Source organism: Dermacentor albipictus, chromosome 5 (assembly GCF_038994185.2).
Source record: "Dermacentor albipictus isolate Rhodes 1998 colony chromosome 5, USDA_Dalb.pri_finalv2, whole genome shotgun sequence".
In the NCBI taxonomy this organism is placed as follows: Eukaryota; Metazoa; Arthropoda; class Arachnida; order Ixodida; family Ixodidae; genus Dermacentor; species Dermacentor albipictus.
The window spans coordinates 153,324,625-153,349,778 of NC_091825.1; the positions used below are offsets into that span (position 1 = coordinate 153,324,625).

General features: G+C 43.7%; 1 protein-coding gene across 1 annotated transcript; it reads left to right on the plus strand.

Moving 5' to 3' along the window:
- Positions 1-774: 774 nt before the first annotated feature.
- Positions 775-24,774, plus strand: Mettl3 (methyltransferase like 3). Its single transcript, XM_065432355.2, has 8 exons — positions 775-1,344; positions 3,826-4,077; positions 6,671-6,868; positions 10,600-10,782; positions 12,278-12,531; positions 13,699-13,912; positions 20,239-20,498; positions 24,567-24,774. Exons 1-8 carry the CDS (start codon positions 1,084-1,086, stop codon positions 24,757-24,759), a joined length of 1,815 nt encoding a protein of 604 aa, XP_065288427.1. The 5' UTR covers positions 775-1,083; the 3' UTR covers positions 24,760-24,774.
- Positions 24,775-25,154: the final 380 nt, after the last annotated feature.

Consider the following 25,154-nt stretch of genomic DNA (forward strand, 5'->3'; position numbering starts at 1 on the left):
CATCCCAGGAGACGCCGATAACTACCGCCATCCAAAAGGAGCGAAAAAGGCAACAAAATGTTGACCGTTGAATAGCTGTCAAGTCTCAACATTGATTTGGCGGCGCTTTAGGAATGTGTGTGAGAAGTGGTGGAGTGGGCGGGGAGGGGTTGTATGAGTTTTAATTTGGGGGGGGGGACAGAGCCATCCCCCCCTTGGGTACGTGCCCGGACACGAAACTGCACTAACTGCGCCTAAGTACGCTTCTCTCTATAGGTGCCGAGCGTTGCAATGAGCCAATGAGTTATGGGGCTCAATCAGAGACTTTGCAGTGAGCTATGACAATGCAAGAGCAAGCCACATCTGCAGGCAGCAGATTTAGTAGATTAAGACTATGAGTGCAAAATGCATGTAATGCGGGGTAATGATCTTACCTGATTCCCAACAACCGTTTCGCCTCGATGTTGTAAACACAAAGCTGACTGTATGATCAAAGAAATTGTATCAGACTGTTTGCGTAATGTCCACCTCGCCGTAGCTTTCGAAAAAAGTACAACTTTCGTGACTTCGACGTTCCTTCCTCTGTGCTTTCGAAGCTGCGCGCTTCTGTTCACTTGGTCTCCAAATGCACGGTATGCTATGCCATTTTACGCAATTTGAGCCTTTTAATTACCACTTACGTGTCCTAAAAAATTATGTTCTAATTTACGAACGAATTTACCTTATAACCTTTAGCTTTTTCTGTCTCCATATTTTTTGTGTCATCATCATCGTCATCATACGAAACGGTCAAGCAGCGAAGTGAACATGGCGGCGTACATCAGTTGTCAAACTTTACGCCGGACTTGACGAACGTGACTATGGTGCTGCCTATGGTATTACCATGGTATTACTAGTTATACAGTCAATTCTCATTCTTAGCCACTATTTGTAGAGGTAAGCGTTCACTCCAAACCCTGTTGGACAAATAAAACGGAATAGCATAAGGTGTTCTTATAAACGGAGGGAAACGAAGTCCTCAGGCCAGCGGTCGCCGGCGCTTACTTTCACTTTTCCCCGTAGCTTTCTGTACACATTATCAACTGCGTCGTTAACGGCATAATCATGTCGGACGCCTGGAAGGATATGCAAGAGTTCAAATCGCGGCAGTCGAGCCTGCGTGAACGTCTTCAGCGTCGCAAGAAAGAGCGCCAAGAGATTGTACAGGCCATCTCAACGGAGCCTGTCACAAGTACTGGCGAGGACAGTAGCGGGGCGCTGAGTTCTGCAATAAATCAACCTGTAGGATCTCCACAACCAGGCCACCAGGCGACCGGTGCCCAATGCCCTAGCACCGACTCTCCGGCCCCCGCTGATGTAGACGAGGTGAGTAGGGGGTTTCCGTCTTCCAAACCCAGTGGCCACGTATATGAAGTTTCAGCTGCCTAGTCCTCATCATCAATTTCTGGGGGAGGCGCAGCAGAAGAAGAGGTTTTGTAACAAATAGGCGCGGCATCTGAGCTGGAATAGGCGACCTTGTTGTTGGCTTAAGAGGGACAGAACGACCTCAACATTCCAGAAAAGTCTGCTTCTCTAGCAAAAATTCTAATACAAAAACTAATAGCCTCTGAGGTTATTGACACCGATACAGTGTATTAGGTCTGTTAGTGTATTAGTCTAATCGATCCATTGGTGTATTGGTCTAAAAGGTATGTTAGTGTGTGTCTAATAGGTCTATTGCTGTGAAAGAAAGTGTTGCAATGCACCAGATACAGAACGAAAAACTGGCACAATTGCTAAAATTGCTAAAAGTATTTATTAGCACAGCATGTATTTTTACAGATTCATCTTTCAAAATCTTCATAAGGCCAGCAATCTTGATTGCCAGAGACCTAATACACCGATACAGTGTATTAGGTCTGTTAGTGTATTAGTCTAATCGATCTATTGGTGTATTGGTCTAAAAGGTCTGTTAGTGTGTGTCTAATAGGTCTATTGCTGTGAAAGAAAGTGTTGCAATGCACCAGATACAGAACGAAAAACTGGCACAATTGCTAAAATTGCTAAAAGTATTTATTAGCACAGCATGTATTTTTACAGATTCATCTTTCAAAATCTTCATAAGGCCAGCAATCTTGATTGCCAGAGCTTTTAGTCGACTTCAACCAGAACACGTCCCTTTGAAGAAGTGGTTAAAAAAACCCGAGAAGAAAAATACACACATACAGAAACATTTAAAAGCAGGGGTGCTAGTTCTATAACTAAAAGTTCAAGCTTCTAAATTGGAATAATGTGGCTCTGCAACCGAACCAAGTTCAGGACAAAGTGCGATATGCTAGCTCAAAATGTTTATCACAATGAAGAAGGATGCCACCTGACAGGACAAAACAATCAGAAAGCACACAAAAGCAGCATGAGATGTTCTGTGTGTTACATCGAAGCTGTAGTCAGTAAATGCAACTCTAGGCAGAAATCTTTTACAGCATTGTCGGAAACAGGGGTGTCATTGCTGCAATGTGCACAACAATCGGGCTGATGACACTGTACTGAAGTACGTCCACCGTTGTCATAAAAAAAAAAGAAACCTTTATACTGTACTTTAGAAGCATAAATAAGTTGAATGATTACTTCCAAATGGCAGAATCGGTGCAGAGGAAAACACTGCACATCGATGAACGCTGATAGATCCACAAAGCCATGAAGTACAGGAGAAAAACAGTTGCCTTCTGTTATTTTCTTTTTTTTTTTTTGAAGTCGCACAGCATCCACAGATGGAACTATCCAAGTATACTATTGCACGAATAAGATTGTGCAGGTGCTAACACCATGGGTTCCTTAAAAACACATTGTTCATTCACTAACAAACATGCACGCCTCGCCTTGACAGGGCAACAGGCCAATGCACACATGCTTTGGGCAACCACAGCTGACTAGGGTCACAGCTTTATGTCCTTCCCGCCCGCCGTGTTCCCTTTTGTGCTGTACTGCTCTTTCATGTCAATAAAAATTATGACCTTCTATATGCGGTATCAAGTCAGAAATTTAGGTTACAAGTTTAGGTGCAGGTTGCTTTCATGTACGGTGCTGATATGGCCTGGTTCCACCAGCTTGGTGCGCTGAAACTAATACAGACATGCTAACGCAGTATGCCGCACATTTGTACAGCAGAATGCTTAATGATTCAGCGATTAAATAGAAACACCTCTCCAGGAAAGCAAGCGGTCCCCTGTGTAGTCAAATTTTTCATAAACTTTCACCCTCGCATTAAACAAGAGTTGTGGAATCCAGCAATGCTTGTTGTATAACAGACCAGCAACAATCTGTATAAGACCCATTGGACCTATTAGTCTAATAGAGAAACTGGCAGACATGCAACAGTGTTTGTATAAGACTAATAAGTCTAATACACAGGGTCTATTGGTCTTATAAGTAAATCGGCATAACTAAAAGAAATTTGTGTTGGTCTAATACACAACTTATACAATACAAAACTGTATTAGACTAATACAAACTTCTACTGGAATTTTCGCTAGGGTTGGATTCTGACAAGATTTCAAGGTCAAGTACTTGAGCACACTTTTACCACAATAACCTGCTCCCATTACTGCGCTGAAGGTAAATTTGCTCTTATTGCCAGCAGTTATTCAGAAAGCCTATATTATACTGGCTAACCACATTTTAAAGTAATACAATAATTTCCCATGTTTTTGAGGGGAAAAGCCAGCGCGCGAACGGGGACCAAGCAACACTTGTTCATTGAAGCAGTGTATCACCGTATTAGTTTTAATGTGTCTATCAAACTTTTGTGTCACTATTTATGTTCATTCGTCGGTTTCTTTGGTTCTTTCTTCTGGCGCACCAACACAGGTGGAGCGTCGCTTGTTGCGCTGTCTTCTTGATGTTGCACTGGACCTGCCGGCAGACTCGCGCCGACTGCAGGCCATTGTGAGCCGGTCACTAGGCCGGGATATTGACCACGGTGCTCTCGAGGACTTGTTGCACAAGCTGGCTGCACAAGAACTTATCGCACTCGGTGAGGATGTCACAGCTGAAGGGACCCCCTTCCTCCAAGTGACCTCGGCTGAGCACACCCGTCTGCAAGCCTTTGTTGATGCACAGGTGATTAACAGCTCTTTCTCAAATGATAACAGTGAAAAGCACCAATTTCTTAATAGTAGAGTTTCAAGGCAGCCTTGCAAATTGGATGCTCCTTAGGAAAGATGGAAGCTGTTTCAATGGAAATGCTGTTTTCTTGAAGAAAATGCAATTGAGATTTATTTTTTTGGCAACGAAATATTAGTGGTGGCAGAATATTATATATGTGCATTAACTACTAATTATAACTATTTGGCTATAAAATACTGTTGTTTAAGTAAACTACATATTTCAAATGCAACATTTGTGAAATTCAAGCTAGTCAATATCTAAACATGTTTTCATCATCAGGCTATTACCAGCTTGCTTTTAGATATTCATCTTTCAAACCTGTCGCACAGTATTTTGGTTTTTAACAGTTTTGTTCTGAACTGTTTAGGAGTGCTTTGTGTTAAAATGATGCATGGAACATCAGTGTACTTCTCCAGAAGTTTAGGGGGAGGGGGGGGGATAGCTTGGAACTAGGGGTGTGCCAATATTCTAAACATTGAATAACCAAATGTGAATAATCTAGTTTTTTCTTTTCTACACTTCTGCATACCCACAACATATTATCTGTGCAAAGTTGTCACAAATGCTCACTAGGCATTCTGATGCACAAGCTCTTCTATGGAAAACTTAAACTAATTGAGGAAAACCAGCTTCCCCATTCTAGATCCACGAGATTTGCTTCCAGTAATGACTATTTGATTTCTATGCCAAAGACCAACTACAGCAAGTTTTCCTCTAAGTTTTCCGCTACTTACCTTAGGAATTCGTTACCACTTAACCTTAAGGAAGACTGCACTATTAACATGTTTAAATACAACCTTCGCACTTCAACTTTTGTGATTCTGTATTTATTAGGTAGCACTGGCACATTCTTATTTCTTGTTATTTTGACCTCAGACACTGCACTAACTAAATAAATAAATAAATTAGTTGTTATAGGAGGCCCCTCCTTCAGTCTTTAACTATGGGACCTTCTCCTGCATATGTGATGTAGAATTATGAGAACTTCTTGCTGGGCAAGTTGGTGTTGATTCATTATACCTATTTTTAAGGCGCCAGAAAAACCACATGCAACACACAGGAGAGAACAACGGGACAGAGGGCTTTATCAGGTGCTGTGTCCCGTTGTTCTCTCTTGTGTGCAGTGTGTGGTTTTTTGGCACCTTAAAAATGGGTATAATGCCATGTAGAGTTGGCATATCCTATGCATAATAAAACCAATTCTGATTCTGAGAAAAAAAAAAGATATATAGTAATAGTATTTGGTAATGCATATATCAATATCGTGGAACTAAATGTGTGGAAATAATCAGTACTTTTCAATAGCAAATGGAGTAGTCACTGTGCATAAATTTGAATATTTATAATAGTATTCAAGTAATAGTATTTGATTCACTTTCAAAATTTGCTATTCACATGATCCAAATGAGATCTTTTGCTAGTCTCAGGTTTTGAGTGGACATATCTAAAAGACTGGCTGGCTTGAATGCTGTAATTGCAACACATGCTCTGAAGTAACGAAGAAGTTAGTGAATATAACGTAAATATTTGATCAGTTATCACACATCTATTCATGACCACAACTGCTAATGATAGATGGTAAGTTGGGCCAGTTAGTCAGGATTCATCGTAAGGTTCATAACAGTGCAACACAGGACACAGACAAAAAGAACAAAACAGTGCCGTGTTGTCGTTTTTACCTTCCTTTTGTCTGTGTCATGTGTTGCGCTGTGACGAACCTTATGCTAATTATAGGTCGCTATAAAAAGGACATTTGTATGTCTTTTGTGCTGTCAAGAAAACTGCATCTTCATTGTAATCATTTGTATATTTAGGGAAACATCCTTTATAATACAAATCAAAGCTAAAACGTTTCATGGTATTAGGATAAAAGTAACCGCCAGTGGTGACAGATATTGTGTGTGTGTTTATATTATGTATGTTATATCATTCAGAAACTAGAGAGAAAATCAAGTCTGAAGTCATTGCCCAAAGCTGCTTGAAGCACCAAATGTAATAGTCTAAAACATTGAATTTTGTTAATTTCTCATGCTTGCCTACAGGCCGTCTTCATATGAGTGGCTTATTTTTTTATATATGCACTTGTGGTGGCATTTAATAAGACACACCCTGAGACGCAGTTTACATACATAACTGGCACTTCAGTGTCATGGATTTTATGTTCAATACGAGTCATTGGTATCGGAATGTGACTGGCCGAGTGGCACCAGGTGGCACCATTGGTCATGCATGTTTACAGAAACTAACCTCTTTCCACCCCCTATCCTGCCCATTCCTTCTTGATGACAACAGAGGGCGACAGGCTGCAGTGGCTTAGCAGCCATAGTGTTGCGCTTCTAAGCACGAGGTTGCGGGTTCAGTTCACGCACTCATCTCAGTGGAGGAGAAATGTAAAAATGCTCGTGGTACTTAGATCTAGGTGCACGTTAAAGAACCCCAGGTTGTCACAATTAATCCGGAGCCCTCCACTGCAGCATCCTGATAATTGTATCGTGGTTGTGGCACGTAAAACCCCAGAATTTAATAATTTACTTTTTTACAACAGGGCGATGGCGACGAGATGCGGGGGAAGCGGGGGCAGAAGCGTTCTGCGCCTGACCCGATTGAGTCGCTGCTTTCACTTCCATCGGCACGGGAGAAAGAGACCAAGCAGTTGGGCGAGGAAATCCTAGAGCTCCTGAGCAAACCGACTGCCAAGGAGCGTTCTCTTGTTGAACGTTTCCGCTCTCAAGGTGGTGCACAGGTTTGTGTATTTTCACTTGTTTCAATAATTTCACCACATTGAAGCAAACAGTGTGGTTGAGCATTATGAAGGAAAATACAATGTGGCATAAAGATGGTAAGATGTACAAAATTGGATAACCGGGTGAGTTGGTGAACGTCCATGGCAGTGTGTCAGCTCTGCACTAGCAAAGAGAAAACATGAAAACCAAGTCATGTGCAGACACTCTCACCTCATAATTTCATTCAAAAGACGCAAACATGTTACAGTCAAACCTCGACATAATAAGTATGGATGTAACAAATTATAAGATATAACAAAGTAAATATAAAATGCAGCTCACCGATATCAGCATGCAACAAATGTGTGCTTATAATGAATGTTGGATGTAATAAAGCTGTTTTTGTGTTGAAAATGACTAGTTTTTAATGAGGCTTGACTACCGACAAAAAAATAAACAAGAGAAACTACTGGAACTGCGTTTGTGCATCATAAAGATTGCAATGGCAAAATAAATTCTATGTCGCTCGCAGCTATAGATGCTTGGCTGATGCAAGTTTTCCCTTTGCTCCTAATATGGAAGGTCTCTATGGCCTCACAGGCTAGATGCTGGCAATGACTAGACAGTGTTTCCGTGTCACAAAAGACATTGCTACACCAACACATACGACACTGCACATCAAGACGGGAAGAATTCCAGACTGAGAGCAATCTTCTTGCTAGCACGTGTAAAGTATCGCAAGTTTAATCTTTGCACTGCGCAGTCATATTCCCAGTATGTGTGTGTTGCGTACACTTTATTTTTCTTTGGCATATCTCTTTGGCATATTTGTCTTGCATTGACACAAAAATGTAAACACAAAAACCAGCCGGCATACTACTATGCTGGTTGTATATTTCAGGGAAGAAAGTGACAGGAACATGAGGTTGAAATACCAGCAAATAAAGTGTGTTGCACATATGATATGGGAATGAGAACATGTGGGACGCAAGTAACAGAGTGTTATAAGGTGGGACAGAACATAGTTGAAGTGCACTTGTCGAAGTTTGACGTGGCACGGTTCTCCAGATTTATCAGAGCCTTGCCATTTTACTTGAAAAGTGTGAGCTCAGTGGGTTTCTTCTTCGTGCTCATGCGAGAAGGTAAGAGAGCTACTTGTGTGTGCACTTGTTGCCTTGTGCTACTTGCTTGGAACATGCAGACTTCCTTCTAACTGGCAGTGTTCCTACAATGTTTCAAAATTTACTAGCATAATTTTGAATCTTGTCTAGTGGGGCATGACATCTCTTTCTTATTTTACATTTCGAACATTGTTTACATGTTGCCATCATCATTCAGCACCGTTTAGAAGAGTGTCTAAACTGGGGTCCACACCACCCTAGGGGTCCTTGGAGTAGGTGATGGATGTCTGTGAGGACTGCTGCAGAGCCGTGTTATCAGTGTAGTCTATTGAAAAAGGCATTTCCAGTGACCTGTCTCTGTGAGGCTGCGTGCTCCACACTGCTGGATCATATCAGTAGCAAGAAGTTGTGCCTTGTTTTTCATTTATCATTTGGCAAATGACAAATGAAGGGCATAAACATTAATCCTGGCTGCTGTAGATTGATATTTGCTAGTTAACAAGGTCCTAGCTTGATTTGTTTTTGCATGCACACTTCATGCCTGTAGCCAAAACTGGATTCAACTGGTGCCCATATTACTAGGTTTAAGAGGCTGTGAGATTCATGAAGCTTAACTCTTTCCCTACCATGGGGAAAATAGGTGTTTTTTGTGGGTTATGCCAGACTTAACAGACTTAAACAAAAGGCAGAATGAATGCACTTTTAACGCATGATGTTTTTATTAATGAGATATATGTCATAAAAAACATATAAAGTGCCAAAATCAAGATTGTGGGATAAAATTGAACAAAGTTTGTAAAGACATGCTTATATCTACTAAAAAAAATATGTAACTAGAAATATGAGATATACAAAATGGTTGCTGTCTAATTAGCACTATCTCCGAAAAAAACAAAATTTTTCATTGAACAGGCATTACCACTACAAACCACTACGAACCACTACAAAAAAATATGAGATATATGAGAAATATGAGATATACAAAATGGTTGCTGTCTAATTAGCACTATCTCCGAAAAAAACAAAATTTTTCATTGAACAGGTATTACCACTACAAACCACTACAAACCACTACAAAAATTTAAGTGCAAGTATTACAGTTTGGCATGCCAGGCTGCACCCGCTATTGTTCCGAGCTGGCTTGCGTCATCGTCGGTCTCAGAGTCAAAGTCCAACGAAAAGGTAGCATCCTCAGACTCGCTGCTGCTAGATCCGTGGATACAGTCAGCCACAAATGCAGCAGAATTGTGATCTGCGGTCTTTCAGAGCGCGCGCACCGCTCCCGGGGGCGGCCATTTTTACTTTCTGCTTTGACGATTGCCAAACTTCGGAGTGCATTCAGAAATTAATGCCTGGTGGGGAAAAAGCGAAGTGCTTAGAAAACAAAAATGTAGTTCTCCTTTACGTCCTACGGTGCAGAGTTTCTTTGAACGGCGCGAAAAGTCTGGAAAACGGTGTTTCAAGTCATTGATAGTAGGCAGCCATTTTTGCTTTCTAGTTTGACGAGCGCGAAAACTTCGGAGCACATTCAAAAATCGCCACCTTGGGGAAAAGGGCGAACTGCTAATAGTTAATGAAAGGGCAAACAAAAGACTAGTTCTCTTCCTTCACGTCTGATAGCGCAGTGTGTCTGTGAGCGGCGCAGAAAGTCTCGAAACAGGCATTTCAAACAATACTTAGTGGGCTAACAATGACCAATGGGCGCAGTACGGGAAGAGTTAAGAACTGCTGCCTTGATGGAGGAGTGCCACTGGAAAGAAAAAAAAAGAAAAGACTGAGAATTGAACGAACAGAAAGTATGGGAGAAGGAGGGGGGTTTGTTTTATCATCAGCTGCAGCAACATCACTGCCAGGAGCATATTTTATGTCCACTGTAGGATGAAGGTCTGTCCCAGCCATGTCCAGTTACCCCTGTCTCATGTCAGGCGACTCGAACTTACGCCCTGCAATTCTCCTAATGTCATTGCTCCAGCTGATTCTCTGCTGCCTTCAACTGCATCAATCCAGTTAAGCTAATAGACCACTGGTAATCTTCTCTGTGCATTATATGATCTGTCCAGCTACTTCTTATTGTCACTTATAGTATAATTTACCCATGTTTGCTCTTTAATCTATACTGTCAGCATCAGGATGCTTAAACCATGTTAAAAGGCAAAGCAGAAAGAGTTTCAGGAAAGGTACAGTTCGTGGCCACGTGAAGGTAGCATGAAGCTACGAGAAAACCTAAACCCTGCTTTTTAAGTTGTCACATAATTCAGTCTTGTCCTACCATCTTCTGGCCTTTTGGTTACCTCATTTAGTAGGGCAGCTGCCCCAGTAAAATGGTGGTACAGGCTTCAAATCACAGGCCAAGAAGAAGCTTTTCTTTAACTGTGATCTTTGTTTCTGTAGAATGCATATGTGTTCCTATGCTACTTTCAGCGGGAGGCCAACATTTTCTTTATATGTACAAAGCGTTTCTGCGTTTCATTGGAGTGCATGTTGTTTTTTACTACCGCACGGCCTTGCGGTCACTTCATCGTACTGGAAATCAAGTGGGATAACCCATAGCCTGCTCGGATAACTTCAGTTCTTGTGTTGTTGCTGAAAGAGCACATGGCTGACCTGTTCCTGTTGCCTTTCTCGGCCAGGTGCAAGAGTTTTGCCCACATGGTACCAAGCAGGAGTGCAGCCGCAGCTCCAGCACTGGGACAGCTTGTAACAAGCTACACTTCAACAAGATCATCCAGAAGCACACAGACGAGTCCCTGGGCGACTGTTCCTTCCTCAACACGTGCTTTCACATGGACAGCTGTAAATATGTGCACTATGAGGTAAACATTCTGCACAGCATTGTGGTTACAATTCATGCACCCTTTGTTTTAGAGGCAAATTTGTACAGTCATTGTCCACTCAAACAGCAATGTTACAGGCACCCTTTGAACCCCAAATATTCATTTATTGCACCCATGCTCATGGGTCTTGCCATTCAGATTTAAAGAGAGAAGTGCAAGGCAAAGAAGTCTCTGGCTGACTATTTTTCCTTCTGTACTTACTTTCGTACAGACAGATGTGTGCACATTCTGCAATGTGACCATGCTGTTTCTCTTGAGTACTGGCTTGCAGCATTATGGAATCATGTTCATTGCTTTGCTCAGCAAACTTCTGTTGTCCCAAAGAGCAACATTACCGGCACCCTTCTAGTTTTGAGTAAATATTTACCGTGCTGGAAGTCATTACAGTTTCATGCATTTAGAGGTATAATGTCACCTTGTGGTGGTGAACAACCACAGTGGCACAAGACATGCCATGAAACTAACTGTTTACTGGGTGAACTTTTGCCCAGCAAAACAAGTAACACTCTGTCAATGATAGCAGTGAGCACACTCGTCAATCACCAAATTATGATCTGTGGCTCAGACGCGTCAGCTATTTATACTCATTGAACTTTTCAGCGTAATCCCTTGCTCTCACACAAGTTCTAGAATGTACAACACTATTTGTGTTGTGCATGCAATCTGATTACAATAGGTTTGGCGACAACACAAGCAACAGACAGAATTGGCCAGAACAATCGAGAATGTTCCAATACATGCAGGCGTGTCTTGTGCTGAGCGATAACATTGAACATTTGTTAGCCGGTGAAAAGCGGTCACAGGAAAAAGATAAGCAAGTGCACATGTCAATATTTTCTATTCACTGGCATGGCTCAGTGGCTGTTGCATTCTGCTGCTGGGTGTTTTCTTTGGATGTTAATCACCATCAGTCAATCAGTTGTATTTTGTATTACTGTGGTCACAAGTGTGCTTGAAATAATGAAACACATTTCATTGGAGCATCCAGCTTATGCATATTGAAGCACTTGTTATTTTATTAGAGGGTGCTCAGTGTTGCAAGAGCCACCAGATATAGGAAGCACACTAGGCCCCTATGCCTTCTCTTTCATGATGTCGAGCTTCATAATCCTGTTTCTAATTTCTTCGAGACATTGGCTTAGTTAACAACCTCCAGAACATCTACATGTTCACCTCCGCCTCACCAGTAGGTACCATAATATTTTCTTGCCCTTTCTTTTCCCCTGCACTCTGTTGGGAACCTTTCTGTCCTTGGTCCCTACTCCTATGCACAATGACATGCAGGTGACTATATACACGCCTGCACAATTCTCTGCTCATCACACGCTCTCTCTGTACTGTGTGCATCACAATGCCTTCGTTAACTTGCATTCCAAATAGTGCTTACTCAGCTGATCTCATTTGCAGCTTTTTAACGACTGCCTGCAGTTTCTGTTATAAGTGTGGCGACAAGTGAATGGTGGTGATCGCTCAGGTGGACAGCAGTTCAGTGCCAGTGAGCCGACCTCCAGTGCCATTGGGCAGTTCTTCTCCCCCAGCATTACTGCGGGGCACGGGGCCAACTGTGCTGCATCCTCCTCAGTGGATTCAGTGTGACCTGCGCTTCTTTGACATGAGCATTCTGGGCAAGTTCTCTGTGGTGATGGCAGACCCACCCTGGGACATCCACATGGAGCTCCCCTATGGCACCATGTCCGATGATGAGATGCGGAAGCTCAATGTTCCCAGGTAACTGCTCCATCTTTGGCTTCCAGCCTGTGAAGCTATCTCAGCATAATGCAGTACAGTTAAACATCGATATAACAAAGTCGGTAAAATTGGCAATTTCATTCATTATACATGTATCGAAATTTCGTTAGATTGATATTTGATCTTTTATGCAAATAAGCAGAGTCACTGATTGACTTTTCTTACACTGAAGGGGCCACAAAATTTACCATTTATGGGGCATTCAGAAAAAGAAAATTTCAGTAAGAAAGAAAATAATTTTGTTGACGAAAAATACAGTCTCATGCCGTGTCGACGACATCTTCAAGAATTTCGGCAGTACGAAGCGAAGCTAGCCATGCTTTCACATCAAGTCCACCCTCGCAGCTGCTAGTGTCGCCCATAGGGGGATGACACTGTCATTAAAAGCGTCAGCAGCGGGGAGACAATGCTTCATCTGGCTTTTGCTTGTGTCTCCAGAACTCGAGGTTATGCAACCTCCAGCACTAAATGAGAGGAAAGACGGTGCACAATGCCACGCCATCTCGGCTCATCCAGGCTTTGTACATATGGCAAGTTACCTCTAAAACAGAGTGCGCTTGCTGCGTATGCTCTCAGCCATGTGCTGCCGTAGCCATACTTGATCATGAGCTCCCTCCCCTCTTCCCTTTCCCCTTGCTTGTGCAGGAAGACTGTGCTCGTCAAGCCACCATCCTTCTCAGCTCACCCTCTCTCACACCTTCACTCGCACCTAAAGCATACAATGCGCAGTGTGCAATAGGATGTTACTGCACTTGGACTTTATATGTAATATGACACTGCTTTGCTTTAGTGTTCGCTCTCAACTGTGGGGTGCATAATTTGGGAGGTGTGTGCACAAGCAGTCGCATGTAATTCAACCACTTGACTACCTGTGTCCGTAGAAGTTTCCATTTATTGTCTCAGTATTTCTTGTGGCAGCACTGAAATTTCGTTATATTGAAATCGTGTATAAACACACTTGTGTTCTGAATAGTCAAGTTCAACCAGCTTAATGTCAACTATGGCTAGAGCTCTTTATAATGCTTGAAGATGACCAGTTGAGTGTACCATTAGTCAGTGCTTTTTTGCACAAGATAATTTCTCTTGGGGTACCGCTCTAGGTTTTGTACTCTGTCACGAGCTCTCTTTGGGGTGTGGGGTGTGCAGCCTGACAGACGACGGCCTCATCTTCCTGTGGGTGACAGGGAGAGCCATGGAGCTGGGCCGGGATTGCTTGAAGCTCTGGGGCTACGAGCGCTGTGACGAGCTCATCTGGGTGAAGACGAACCAGCTGCAGCGCATCATCCGCACAGGCCGCACAGGCCACTGGCTCAATCATGGCAAGGAGCACTGCCTGGTGGGAGTGAAGGGGAACCCCAAGGCATGCTCCTTTCTTGCTCCTTACCCATAGTGATCTGTGCTTAAATCAGGGTCACTAAAGACCACTGAACAGTAATACCTTGTACAATTGTACCTCAATGTAGTGAACACGGGCATGACAAGTTATTGAGTATAATGAAATAAATCTAAAATGTTTCTCGCTGATAGCAGCATGTAACAAGCATATGCTTGTAATTGTAACGAATATTGAATATAACAAATTAATTTTGTGCCTGATGTGACTTATTTGTAAACGAGGTTCGACTGTATGAAAAAAGTCTTTAAAGTTTGTAATGTCATAGTGACCTGGTGAAGTGGAAACTTGGGCATGAAAATCAGGAAGGAAAAGTTTAGCAGTTAATTTTCTCTGCTGGCAACGAACCTTCATTTACGAAATACCGTATTTACACGATTGTCTGAAGTTGGGGGGTCGACTTACAATCGAAACCGAAACATGGCCCTGCCAAAAAAAGCGATACCAACGGGATCTACAACGTAGTTAGAATTTTATGTTTGCTCTATGGCCCTACCCGTATCTTTTCGCTATCCCACGTGTTTGTTCGCTTTTCGGAAGGGTTCTTCAACATTTTTGAGAATTTTACAGTGCATGCAACGCTCATGGGGGGTGTCAATAGTTGATGGAAGCGCCGCTGTTCTCATTTGCGGCAGCACCCTTAGAACGGCGGCGCTTGCGGGGAGTATCGGTAGCTCATGGAAGAGCAGTCGCCGCTGACTGGTTACTTCAGTCTAGGTGTTCTGTGGGTTACTTTTTCTCTGTTTGAAGGCATTGATATTGGTTTGACGCGTTCCACTTAACTGCCGGCTACGTGCTACTTCTATGCTTCCCCAGTCGTCATGAGTGCTCCAGGCCTACTAATCGTTCGGCACTCGTTCACAGCAGCGTTCGAAAGGGCTGCCATCCTTTACGCCGAAGAAACAAATCACTGCACAGCGGGCCGCAATTTCGATGTTTCTAAACGAGTGGTGTGAGAGTGGCGACTGCAGCGAAGCGAAATTTTCACCTGTGACAAGTGAGAAATTTCCCACGTGCCAAAGTCTGGACGCTTTCCGGAGCTGTAGGCTAAGCTTGCAGCGTACATCGCTGAAATGCGTGATCGGTCCCTGCCAGTGAAGTGCGACGTGGTCATGAAACAAGCCCGGACCTTCGCCTTAATTTTAAGGTTCTGCTCCGCCGCGAGTACAACGAGTGGCTGGCGGCAGAAGACTGCGAAATTACGCCAACTGGACCTGTCAAAAGAGCCTCCCTGACGGCTGCGTGTGGTTGGGTGCATTTGGCGTGAGCTGCTGTTCTGCAAGATGTCCTGGTGCGGTCGTTTGCCAAATTTAAAATTTCGCTGGACTACGACGCGCTGTGGGACCGCAGCAACGTTGACAGCACTAGTGAAGACGAGTAGTCCAGTGACCATGTCAGCTACTAATAAATTTTCGTTATCGAATGTGCCCTCGGGTATGCTCTCTTATTATTTTTTTTTTCGGTCACGCGATATGGGGGGGGGGTCGACTTACAATCATGTAAATACGGTAAGTACAACTGGAACTATGAAAGAGTCTCCAACAAGTCTTACCATATTTAGTAATTCTTTTTAATGTCACTTTGTATATATTTATTCCCATAGTGCAGCAGCTTTTCCAAATATTGCAAAATCCCTGCCTGCCTTTTAGAGTGGAGCTCTTTGGTGCCCATTCCTGCATTTTGCGGCGCCGTCATTTCTTGTTGTAACCAGCTCTGTAGTTGCGCGCACTCCTGGAGCCATCACTTGCGCACGGCTTGAGCGTTGCTCTCTTCGCTCTTCCTCTAATGCCACCCTTGTGTGGCGGCAATCGGAGTGCCGGCTCGGTGGCGGCTGATCTTGATGATGTGCTGCTGCCCAAGCCGAAATGCATAGCCACCGCCGTTCGCCACTATATGTACCCCTCCTCCGACCCTCCTCCGTGGCGGCGACCACGGAGGAGTGTGGGAGTGAGAGCGCGTGGTGTTCTCTGGTTGCTGAAGCGCCAACTGGGTATCAGCAGATCATGGTGTGTGCTTCCCAAGCTGAAACGCAGAGCCACCTTAAGACTCGCTAGCAGCTTCAACAGCGTCAGGCAGTCGCTGCCATGTCTTCGCCCCGCAACGTTCCTATGCACCTACGCACTGCCTTCCGCAACCTCCTGATAAGCGAGGCAGTTGCGCCAAGGTATGCTCCGTTTGCGGCGGCTGGTGCGAAATGTTCTGCATGAGACGGATTGTCCGAGACTCACAGACAGTTTATATTATAATATAATCCGTCTACCTATATAAATAGTTTATTCTCGGCCAGTTCTTTCTGATCCATGAGTGAGGCAGCCGGTAGAAGTCCTTCATCTGCCGCTGCTGCTAAACATGCTGCCCGAGCACAGGCCCAGCAGTGTCGCTGCCAGAATCCAGAGGCACGCTATGCCGAACCAGGCATTGGTGCAGCAAGTCGAGCATATATCAATCTCTTTCTCCCACCACAAAGCTTCGTTCATGACTATCAAGAACTGGGAGTGGAGTATGTATGAAGAATAAAAAGTTGTCTGTAACTGTACATACATGTCTTGCTCGAATTCGTTGCCTCAATATATCGAAAAGCCAAAACACCTGAAGAGCTGCACTCAAATTTTGCATTAGGAAGTAATATAATCGTCGGCAATTTTTTTGTTTATCCAAGGCCAAAACATGGTGGGGTCATGGCAGCCACAGTTTTGAACTGACCAATTATTCCAGCCTGTGGTAAATCTGTGATGTCCTAATAAAAATGTGCAAAGAACACCTTACAGTTTACCTCCATTAATTAGACCTTGACGGGACTTACGAAATTGATTGAGTTATCCGGCTGGTGGAATGAAACAATGCAGGGAACATGTCAAAACACACTACTGATTCATTTGGTACTGTATTTGCCCGATTCTAACGAGCCTACAAATTAAATGTGCACCTGTAAAGTAGAGAACTAACACAGAAATTATCAAGTTAATAAGACTCCTTTATTTGAACAACACCAGCATGGCGACTGCACTGACCACGCCCGATCAAACAGCACTACCCTTCAGTTATTGTCCCACCAGAAACTCGACATGGCGGTCAAGTTCCACTGCCGCATATCAATCTACATGCCCTCATAACCATCTTGTTGGCTATAGTATCTTGCGATAAAAATGCTCAAATAAAATTTCACCAGAAATTCGAGCATCACACACTCGACCATAGTAGCCATGTGAGCAAGACAATAACCAATGTGACAATGTGGCTTTAAATGCCATCATTCTTGACTGGGAACTCGTGATAATACCCAGACAAGCATTTTTTTTCTGTGTTGCTCAGTGCATCGTAATTCAGCTCGACTGACTGTAGGGCCAGTGCTCTAGGCACCATGCGCCGTAAACGGCAACCTGACCCAAATGAGGTGTTGGACGAACAAAAGTTTACATTTTCTTTTGCACACAAATGCAACAAGTCATTCGTGCTGTGGAATGGTTTTTGATATACTGATCACGACACTGAGCCCGCTTGAAATGCAGTTGCAGTGGTCTGCAGCGGTACCCCTTCTGCACATCAAAGTGCTTGTCACTATCCAAACTGTGCTATGCCGACATTGACACACCTGTACTGCAAATCACGCGTTGATTTGCCCCAAGTTTAAATGAGCCATGCTGTCATCCGTCAGCAACACGACCATGCAGAAGCTGCTAAATTTGGAGGTGGCCTTCAGGTTTCACAACTTCCGTTTTAATTCTCACTCACGTGTTTTGAACCACCTTTGTAAGCACAAATGAAAAGCTCTCAGCGGGGACATTGTGGACCTGAAAATTACACAGTGATGAGTCTCCCACATTGCTGCCATGTGGATCTCTCTCAAGGTCTACCGAAGTGTAGGTGTTGTGTGCGGTGCCTTTGGTACCACAGTCCGATTCCCATACAGTCCAATCTTCCTTCTCTAAATTGAGGAGAAGTTGTGGATATGAATGGGGGAAAATTGGTTTCTGTTTTCTCCATTCCCCATCAGAACCCTAAAATACCTTCCGTGGAACCCAGTTTGAGAACCCCTGATATAAGTGATTCTTTCTTGCACTCTCTAAGATTTGCTTTTCCACATTGCACTTCCCATCTTCAGAGTTCCAAATATTACGAGGGACCACATTCCCGGTCAAAAACTTTTGCCGATATTATTCCCGGTGTGCATATATTGTATCTGATAGCAGTGTCCAATCCAATGAGGTGTCACATTGGATTGGATGTTACATCATGCAGAAGTGGAAATATTCCTGGAAGTAGTAGACCTGGAATACGAGGCCAGAACACATACTTGAAAAGCAGCAACTTGAATTATGCTCTAGTGCTAAGACAGTTTATTTATAAATTGCCATCCGGCGATATACTACACTAAGTACAATCACTTTGCTATATGCAATTTTACGCTAGTATTACCTGATGTAAGAAATTCCAAGAAGCCCTATGGTTACATCTGTGTGTCTTTGTTGGGCAGTCACCCGCTGCAGTGGCTTTATGGCTAAACGACTACCGATCACGAGGTCACGAGTTCAATTCCTAGCCATGGCAGCTCCACATTTCACTGGGGGAAGAATTAAAAAATGCTTATGTACTTAGATTTAGGTGCTCACTGAAGAACACGAGGTTATAAAAAATTCAATGACAATTACGATACTCCCTGATGCGAAATTTGAGCGCAGGTATATACAAGTTTTTATTTCGTGATATATTGGCTGGCGTGAACAATCTGTTTCGTGCGGCAAGTTCCAAACAGCAAAGTGTCACGTGGTTGTGATTCACAGCAGCTGCCGTGGACAGACTTCCACTCATGCAGTGCTTTGTTCCATACAGACAACACGCGCTACCTAGCACCATATCGTAGCCGTTGTTGCCGCCCAGCCCGTCTTGTGCAGCACTATGCTTTTTTTCTCACGCTTTCGTTCCACCAACGATGAGTGGCCCTTCATTGCGGGGAAGTTGTGCCACCAGTGTCAGTGGCGACAACAGCTAAGGAAGTGTCACATCGAGCCTTAGTCGTAGCCGCTCACCATCACCCCTTGCAGAAGCAGTGATCCCCGTCAGACACGCTGGTACCACGGACTGACCTCAGCAGCAGCAGACACTGCAGACGAGCATAGCCCTCCATACTTCACGGAACGCTGGCCCCACCTTGGAAGCGCAGATAAGATCTGCGCTTCCGCCTAGGTATTTACCGCCTTATGCCTAGGTAAATACCTAGGCATAACGTTGTCCAATGATCTAACCTGGAATGCACATGTCACTAGAGCGATATCATCTGCTAACAGAAGCCTTGGATTCTTAAAACGTCATCTACGTCAAGCGCCCCCAAACCTAAAATTGCTTGCCTACAAGTCACTCGTACGCTCTAAGCTTGAATATGCCTCTGCCATCTGGAGCCCTAACCAAAAATATCTAACAAGCTGTCTAGAGTCAGTACAGAACCGTGCCACAATATTAATTCATTCATGCTATTCATATAATGCCAGTGTATCATCGTTAAAAGCAGAATCCGGCCTAACAACCCTGGCTTGTCGGCATCTTATCGCTACTATGTACTTATTCCATAGGTTCTTTTACAGCTCACTTCATCATCCTTACCGACATCAGTCCTCCTGCATGCATTTCACTCTGCATTGGTCCTCCCCTTCAAGTCATTCGGCCACATGCGCACACCACCACTTTTGCCTCATCATTCTTTCCACGCTCAGCCTCGGACTGGAATGGCCTTTCACAGGACATCGCCACAGTCACCTGTCCATCCACGTTTTTGAACTGTATAATTAACATATTTAACAGCAAGCAAACTTGTACCTAAACTTCTTTTTCTTGTGTTTCCTTGTGTATTTAATTTCCTTTATTTGCTATTCACCCTTTATGTAATACCCCCAATCCTGGGGGCCTTTAAGGTGATAAAGTGAAGTGAAGTGAAGCTTGCCGCAGGATCGGGCTAGTAAGAGCTGCGCTCTAAAATTAGTCTTGAGCCCACCATTACAATGTCTCATAGCCACTGGCACAGCTTTACCTCTCAATTCAAATTTGATAAAGCTGACATCTGCTCATCGTTACTACACTAATGGGCATGCCTTTGTATAGGACCATTATAAACCTCCAATTTTATTAAAATGGAGATCTTAAAAAACCATTTAGGTTTTTTTCTTCAAATTGGAGACTATCCGTACGGCAGAGGGCACAAGTTCGTTCGTCAAACTAGACTTTCCATGCTCCAGTGCTCAAAATCATACGAGCTGCTGCTGAGCCACATGAGTGACAGCTGTTTTGCCATGTTGCTGCAGGAAATCAACCGAGGCCTTGACTGTGATGTGATAGTTGCAGAAGTTCGTGCAACAAGTCACAAGCCTGATGAAATCTACGGCATCATTGAGCGCTTGTCTCCAGGCACACGCAAGATTGAACTCTTTGGACGACCACACAATGTCCAGCCCAACTGGATCACTCTCGGTAACCAAGTGGAAGGAGTTCGGCTAACGGATCCTGAGCTTATCAACGAGTTCAAAAAACATTATCCAGACGGCGACTGCATGAAGCTGCCACAGTGAGTCTTTTTCCTTCCTTTCTTTAATTAAAGCAAAGCTTTCTAGGTGAACACTCTCTGACCTTCCAGACCGTGGTTGCTGCTGCTCTTTGTTGAATAACTCGCCCACGGGACAGGATGACACTTGCATAACGAATCGGTTTATATGTAGCTCCATGTGCACAGTAGAGCCTCATTCATACGTTTTTGAAAAAAACGCGGGGGAACGTACTAACTAGAAAAATGTACGATCCGAAGTCAGAAGCAAATTTGACACACTCAACTGTAGTTGACATCTGCGTAATGTGAAATGTGCATGAATTGTTGCAGCAGGAGCTGCCGGTACATGCCGAACTGGTGGGACCCGAGCAGCTTGAGACACATTGTCATTTTTGCAGCTCTGGCAAGCTTACATCTGCGCTCCTCTGTTCAGTCTGGGTCAGCAGCTTCTTTAAGCAAAGCATTTTGGTGGGAAGCTTTGACGTGCCCACTCAGTGCAAATCGTTGCGGCACAAGACATCTACATGTGTCAAGCTGGTGAGGCTTGAGCGACTCAGAATGCACATTATTGTTTTCCTATTACATAGTGTTTTGTAATAGTAATTGAGCTGGTGGGTGATGCCGGAATATGATGCCTGCAATGTCGTCAGAGCGAAACATGACACTCACTTTGTGCCACCTGCCACAGGGAACGGTGGCACGTTTAGGTTATCGCCCACACAAGCTTAGAACGACAGAAAGCTGAGCTAGTTGGTAAGGATTCATTATGCAAAAAAGAGGTGAGGCATGCAGACAGGACACAAGAGTAGAGAAGTGGACAACACGAACGCCGCCTATCAACTGAAGGCATCACTGAGGCGAAAAAAGAAAGAAGACACAAAACTCATCTGCGCAAGCTCAGGAATGGTATCACCAATGTGTCAGTCGGGTACACGTGCCAGTCTACGTGAGAGATAACTGTTAAGGCACTTAATCTCTTCCTCCCATTGGGACATTTGTCGTAGTGTGGTACCAACTATCCTATACACCCTTCATAGAAGGCAGCCAGCTGTGCTTTCAGCCAATTCTGTACACTGGTATGCAGCTTGTTGTTTGAGTCAAACTCCTGTCCTCCTGGTCAGCACTTTAGCAGGGAGGAAGTTTGGGCGTGTTGGTGAGATACATACAGACTCGGAAACATAGCGCGAGAAATTCCTGCTTGTCCCTGTGTCATGTTTTGCACTATGTTTTCGACTCCTGGTCAGCATTTCATGTAAGCAAGAGATGGTAATCAGAGGGAGCCAAATTCGGCCTGTTTGGTGGGTGATCAAACACTTCCCATCGAAAACACTCCAGGAATTTTTTTATTGCAGGTGCGCTGTGCGGCCTCGCATTGTCATAACAAAGGAAAATGCCTTATGACAACATTCCTTTTCGCTTGTTCTGAATTGCATTTTGTAGACGTTCAAGAGTTGCTCTGTACGAGGCTGCAGTGATGGTCGCGCCACATTCCATGAATTCCACCAAGATAACATGATTGCTGTCCCAGAACACAGTAGCCACACCCTTTCTGCTGGACAAGGTTCACTTGAACTTCTTTGCTTTCGAAGAATCGGAATGCATCCACTGTTTGGATTGTTAATTTGTTTCTTAAATTTTGAAACGGTCCCATGTCTCGTCCACTGTGATGATGATCTTCAAAATACTTTCCCCTTTGTAGTGGTAGTGCGGGAGAAGCGTTAAGGTCGTGCCCGTTCACTGTGTTTTGCAATGGTCAGTCAGCATCTTGGGAACAGAGTTTGCGGTACTGGAACCTCTCACTCACGGTGAAAGAGAGCTGACCGTGAGACTTCAGGAAACAAATCACTCAACACAGAGACTGTGAATGACTATATTCTCGAATCACCTGATCTACTTTCTGAACAAGATCATCGGCTGACAGTCGCTTCATTCCCTGCCCACCTGCATCATGAACATCTGTGTGTCCTGCTTCAAAGTTCCTGCACCATTGCTGCACTCTGCTGTCACTCATGAGAGTTGTACTGTACATGTTACCCATATGTTGAGGAATTTCAACTGCATTGCACCCCTCAGCATGCGGAAACGGAATGGCAGCATGCACTTCACACTTAGCTGGAGTCTCTATTGTGCGACGCATGTTTACGTGCTCACTGCATGCTCAGAATTGACAACTGCGACCTCACGCGATCGGCAGGCATACTAGAGACACTGCGCAACACATCTGCACACAGCGTCATTGAATTTTCACTGTGGTTTTCATTCTGCAACCGATCAGACCTTGAAAAAACGAACAAAAAAAAACGTAACAAAAAACATGCAGTATGCTTCCAACGATACTATGCCTCACGTGCTGTGAAACAGATATGTGAAGATGCTTATCCCAATAGGATTGATAGTGATAGCTGTGAATGTGGCGTGTGACGACCTGGGAGGAGATTTGCTGGTACTGGAATAGAAAACTGAGTGCGAGCCTGCGTTTTTATGTGAGGCGGTTGGGCAAGTATTGCGGGGAAGCTGCTTTAGCAGGTCGCTAAAGTTCTTAAATACATGTGCCTCGCACCTTTTCTTGTTTCTGTGGGCTCTAGCAGTTGAAAACGTAGCATACGATTGCAGTTTGCCGATGTACTGAATGCTGGTGCCAAAAAAGTGGGTCGCATATTGAAGGTTTCTGGGTCTTGCCGATTGACCGGGCAGGCACGTGATCATAGAAATGTTTTACAAGATAAAAAGTTTTACAAGCAAGTTACCTTTTCATGTGCATCTTGGACATGGACATTTTCAATGCCCTGACAAATTAGGACAGAGTTGCACCACAACTACTAAAGTGTAAGACTACATATAGGGTAAATCACGTGACAGCAACATTTATGTCAACACTAAGGCGTTACAATGACTGTTTCTGTGCAAGCTCAGTTTATTTTTACTCACTGAATTGTGTAATACAGCAAGTTGTCCATGGCCACACTCTGCACTATCAGAAATCAATGTGGTTTATAGACTTTTTGTAACACAAAAACATAACTTGTATAACATTTAACGTATAAATGGATACCATTCTACACTGTTGAAGCAATAGAGAAAGCAATCAATGGGCTCTTTGTGAAGGCATGTGTACAATGAGGGAAAGGTTGTTGTTTAGGAAAAGACATGAATTTAAATTTTCAGCAGATCGATTTATTAAGAATGGAAACTGAATGATATGGCCCCCATGCGTGTGCCTCAAATCCAAGCCATCTAATTGCAGCTATCTTGTTGTTCTTGCAATTATAGTTCCGATTTCTGGGGGCACCTACATAGAACTGCAGTTCATGGTCCAAACATGCAAATATAGGCTCTGTAAAATGCAGTTGGGTACTTGCTTCTATGTCTTAAGCGAGGTTTCTGGGTGTGTCTTCCAACTCCAGTGAGGAAATAGGGCTAGAAAGTTCTAGTGACTTGTATTCAAAGCTGAAAATTAGTTCTGACCAAAGTGAGGAGGAGTGGCATAAAGTGGCATAAATTAAAGATATCAACCTGATTAATTGAAACCTTCATTTGAATAAATAATCAAATTTGTGGACTTATGTATGTGAACTAAAAAAAATATTTTAATTCTTGTACTTCAAAAGAACAAACAAAACATGCTATTTGAATGGGTAGTTGCCTTATCGTGTCAACAATGCCTTACCGGAGTGGGCATATATATCAAGTGTATCATATTCACTCAATCAAAATCATGTCTAGCTACAGCAAAGCCGTTCACTCGACCAATTGTCGCACTGGCTTGAAGTGGAGTGCTCATGGCCAACCTTTGTCCTGACTCATGGACATGCCCGCAGGCACTACCTGAGTCGGGAAAATTGTAGCTCAGTCAGTCTTTCCCTTCCATGCGGTTAAGCAAGCGAAGTGCAGACATTGGTGCTGGCACTTGTCTGATTTTGCTCACGTGATATAATCGAATTAGCCAGGATAAAAAAAAAATTGTTGTTGTTCAAGCATTAATTAATCTGAACATTGATCACTCAATCGCCTAACCCTAACTCAGACACGATTCAAAGCTGTCATCTGCCCTGTGTAGTGACATAGCTGTCGGCTTCTTGTGTCTTCCAGAGTACCTGTTAACATGGGTATGAATGTGTGGCCACCGGATCCCCAGATGAACCGGCCAATGATGAATCCTATGGTTGGGTACGGGGACCCAATGGGTATGCCTGATCCTGGCCTTATGTACGAAGGCCTTCCTCCTGTACCATATCACCACTATCCTCCACCACCAATTGTGACACCTATACCGCGCCAATAAACGCTTTCTCTGGTAGGCATGCTGGACTGGTCCTTCATTCAAAGTGAGTGAGCCCCCTTTGCCAATATCAGGCCTTTCATTTTGGATGAGCACTTCAACTCGGGAATGTGGTTTGTGTCATCTTGCTCGTTTTGTAAAATTTGGTGCCATTTGCTCGGCATAGTTTTCCTGCTCCGTAAAATAATATATATTTAGTCCTGTGAAGTTCTAAAATTATCTGCCAATTATGTTTCAACTGCTGCACAAGAAAGAAAGAAATAATAATAATAATTCAATAAAATAGGTTTGCAAAAGAAAGAAAAAAAGGAAAGACAGTGACAAAGGTTGATCTCTTGTTGTGCAGTGATTTTGTGACACAGAAAAAAAAAAAAGAAAAAGTGGCCAGACACAGTGGA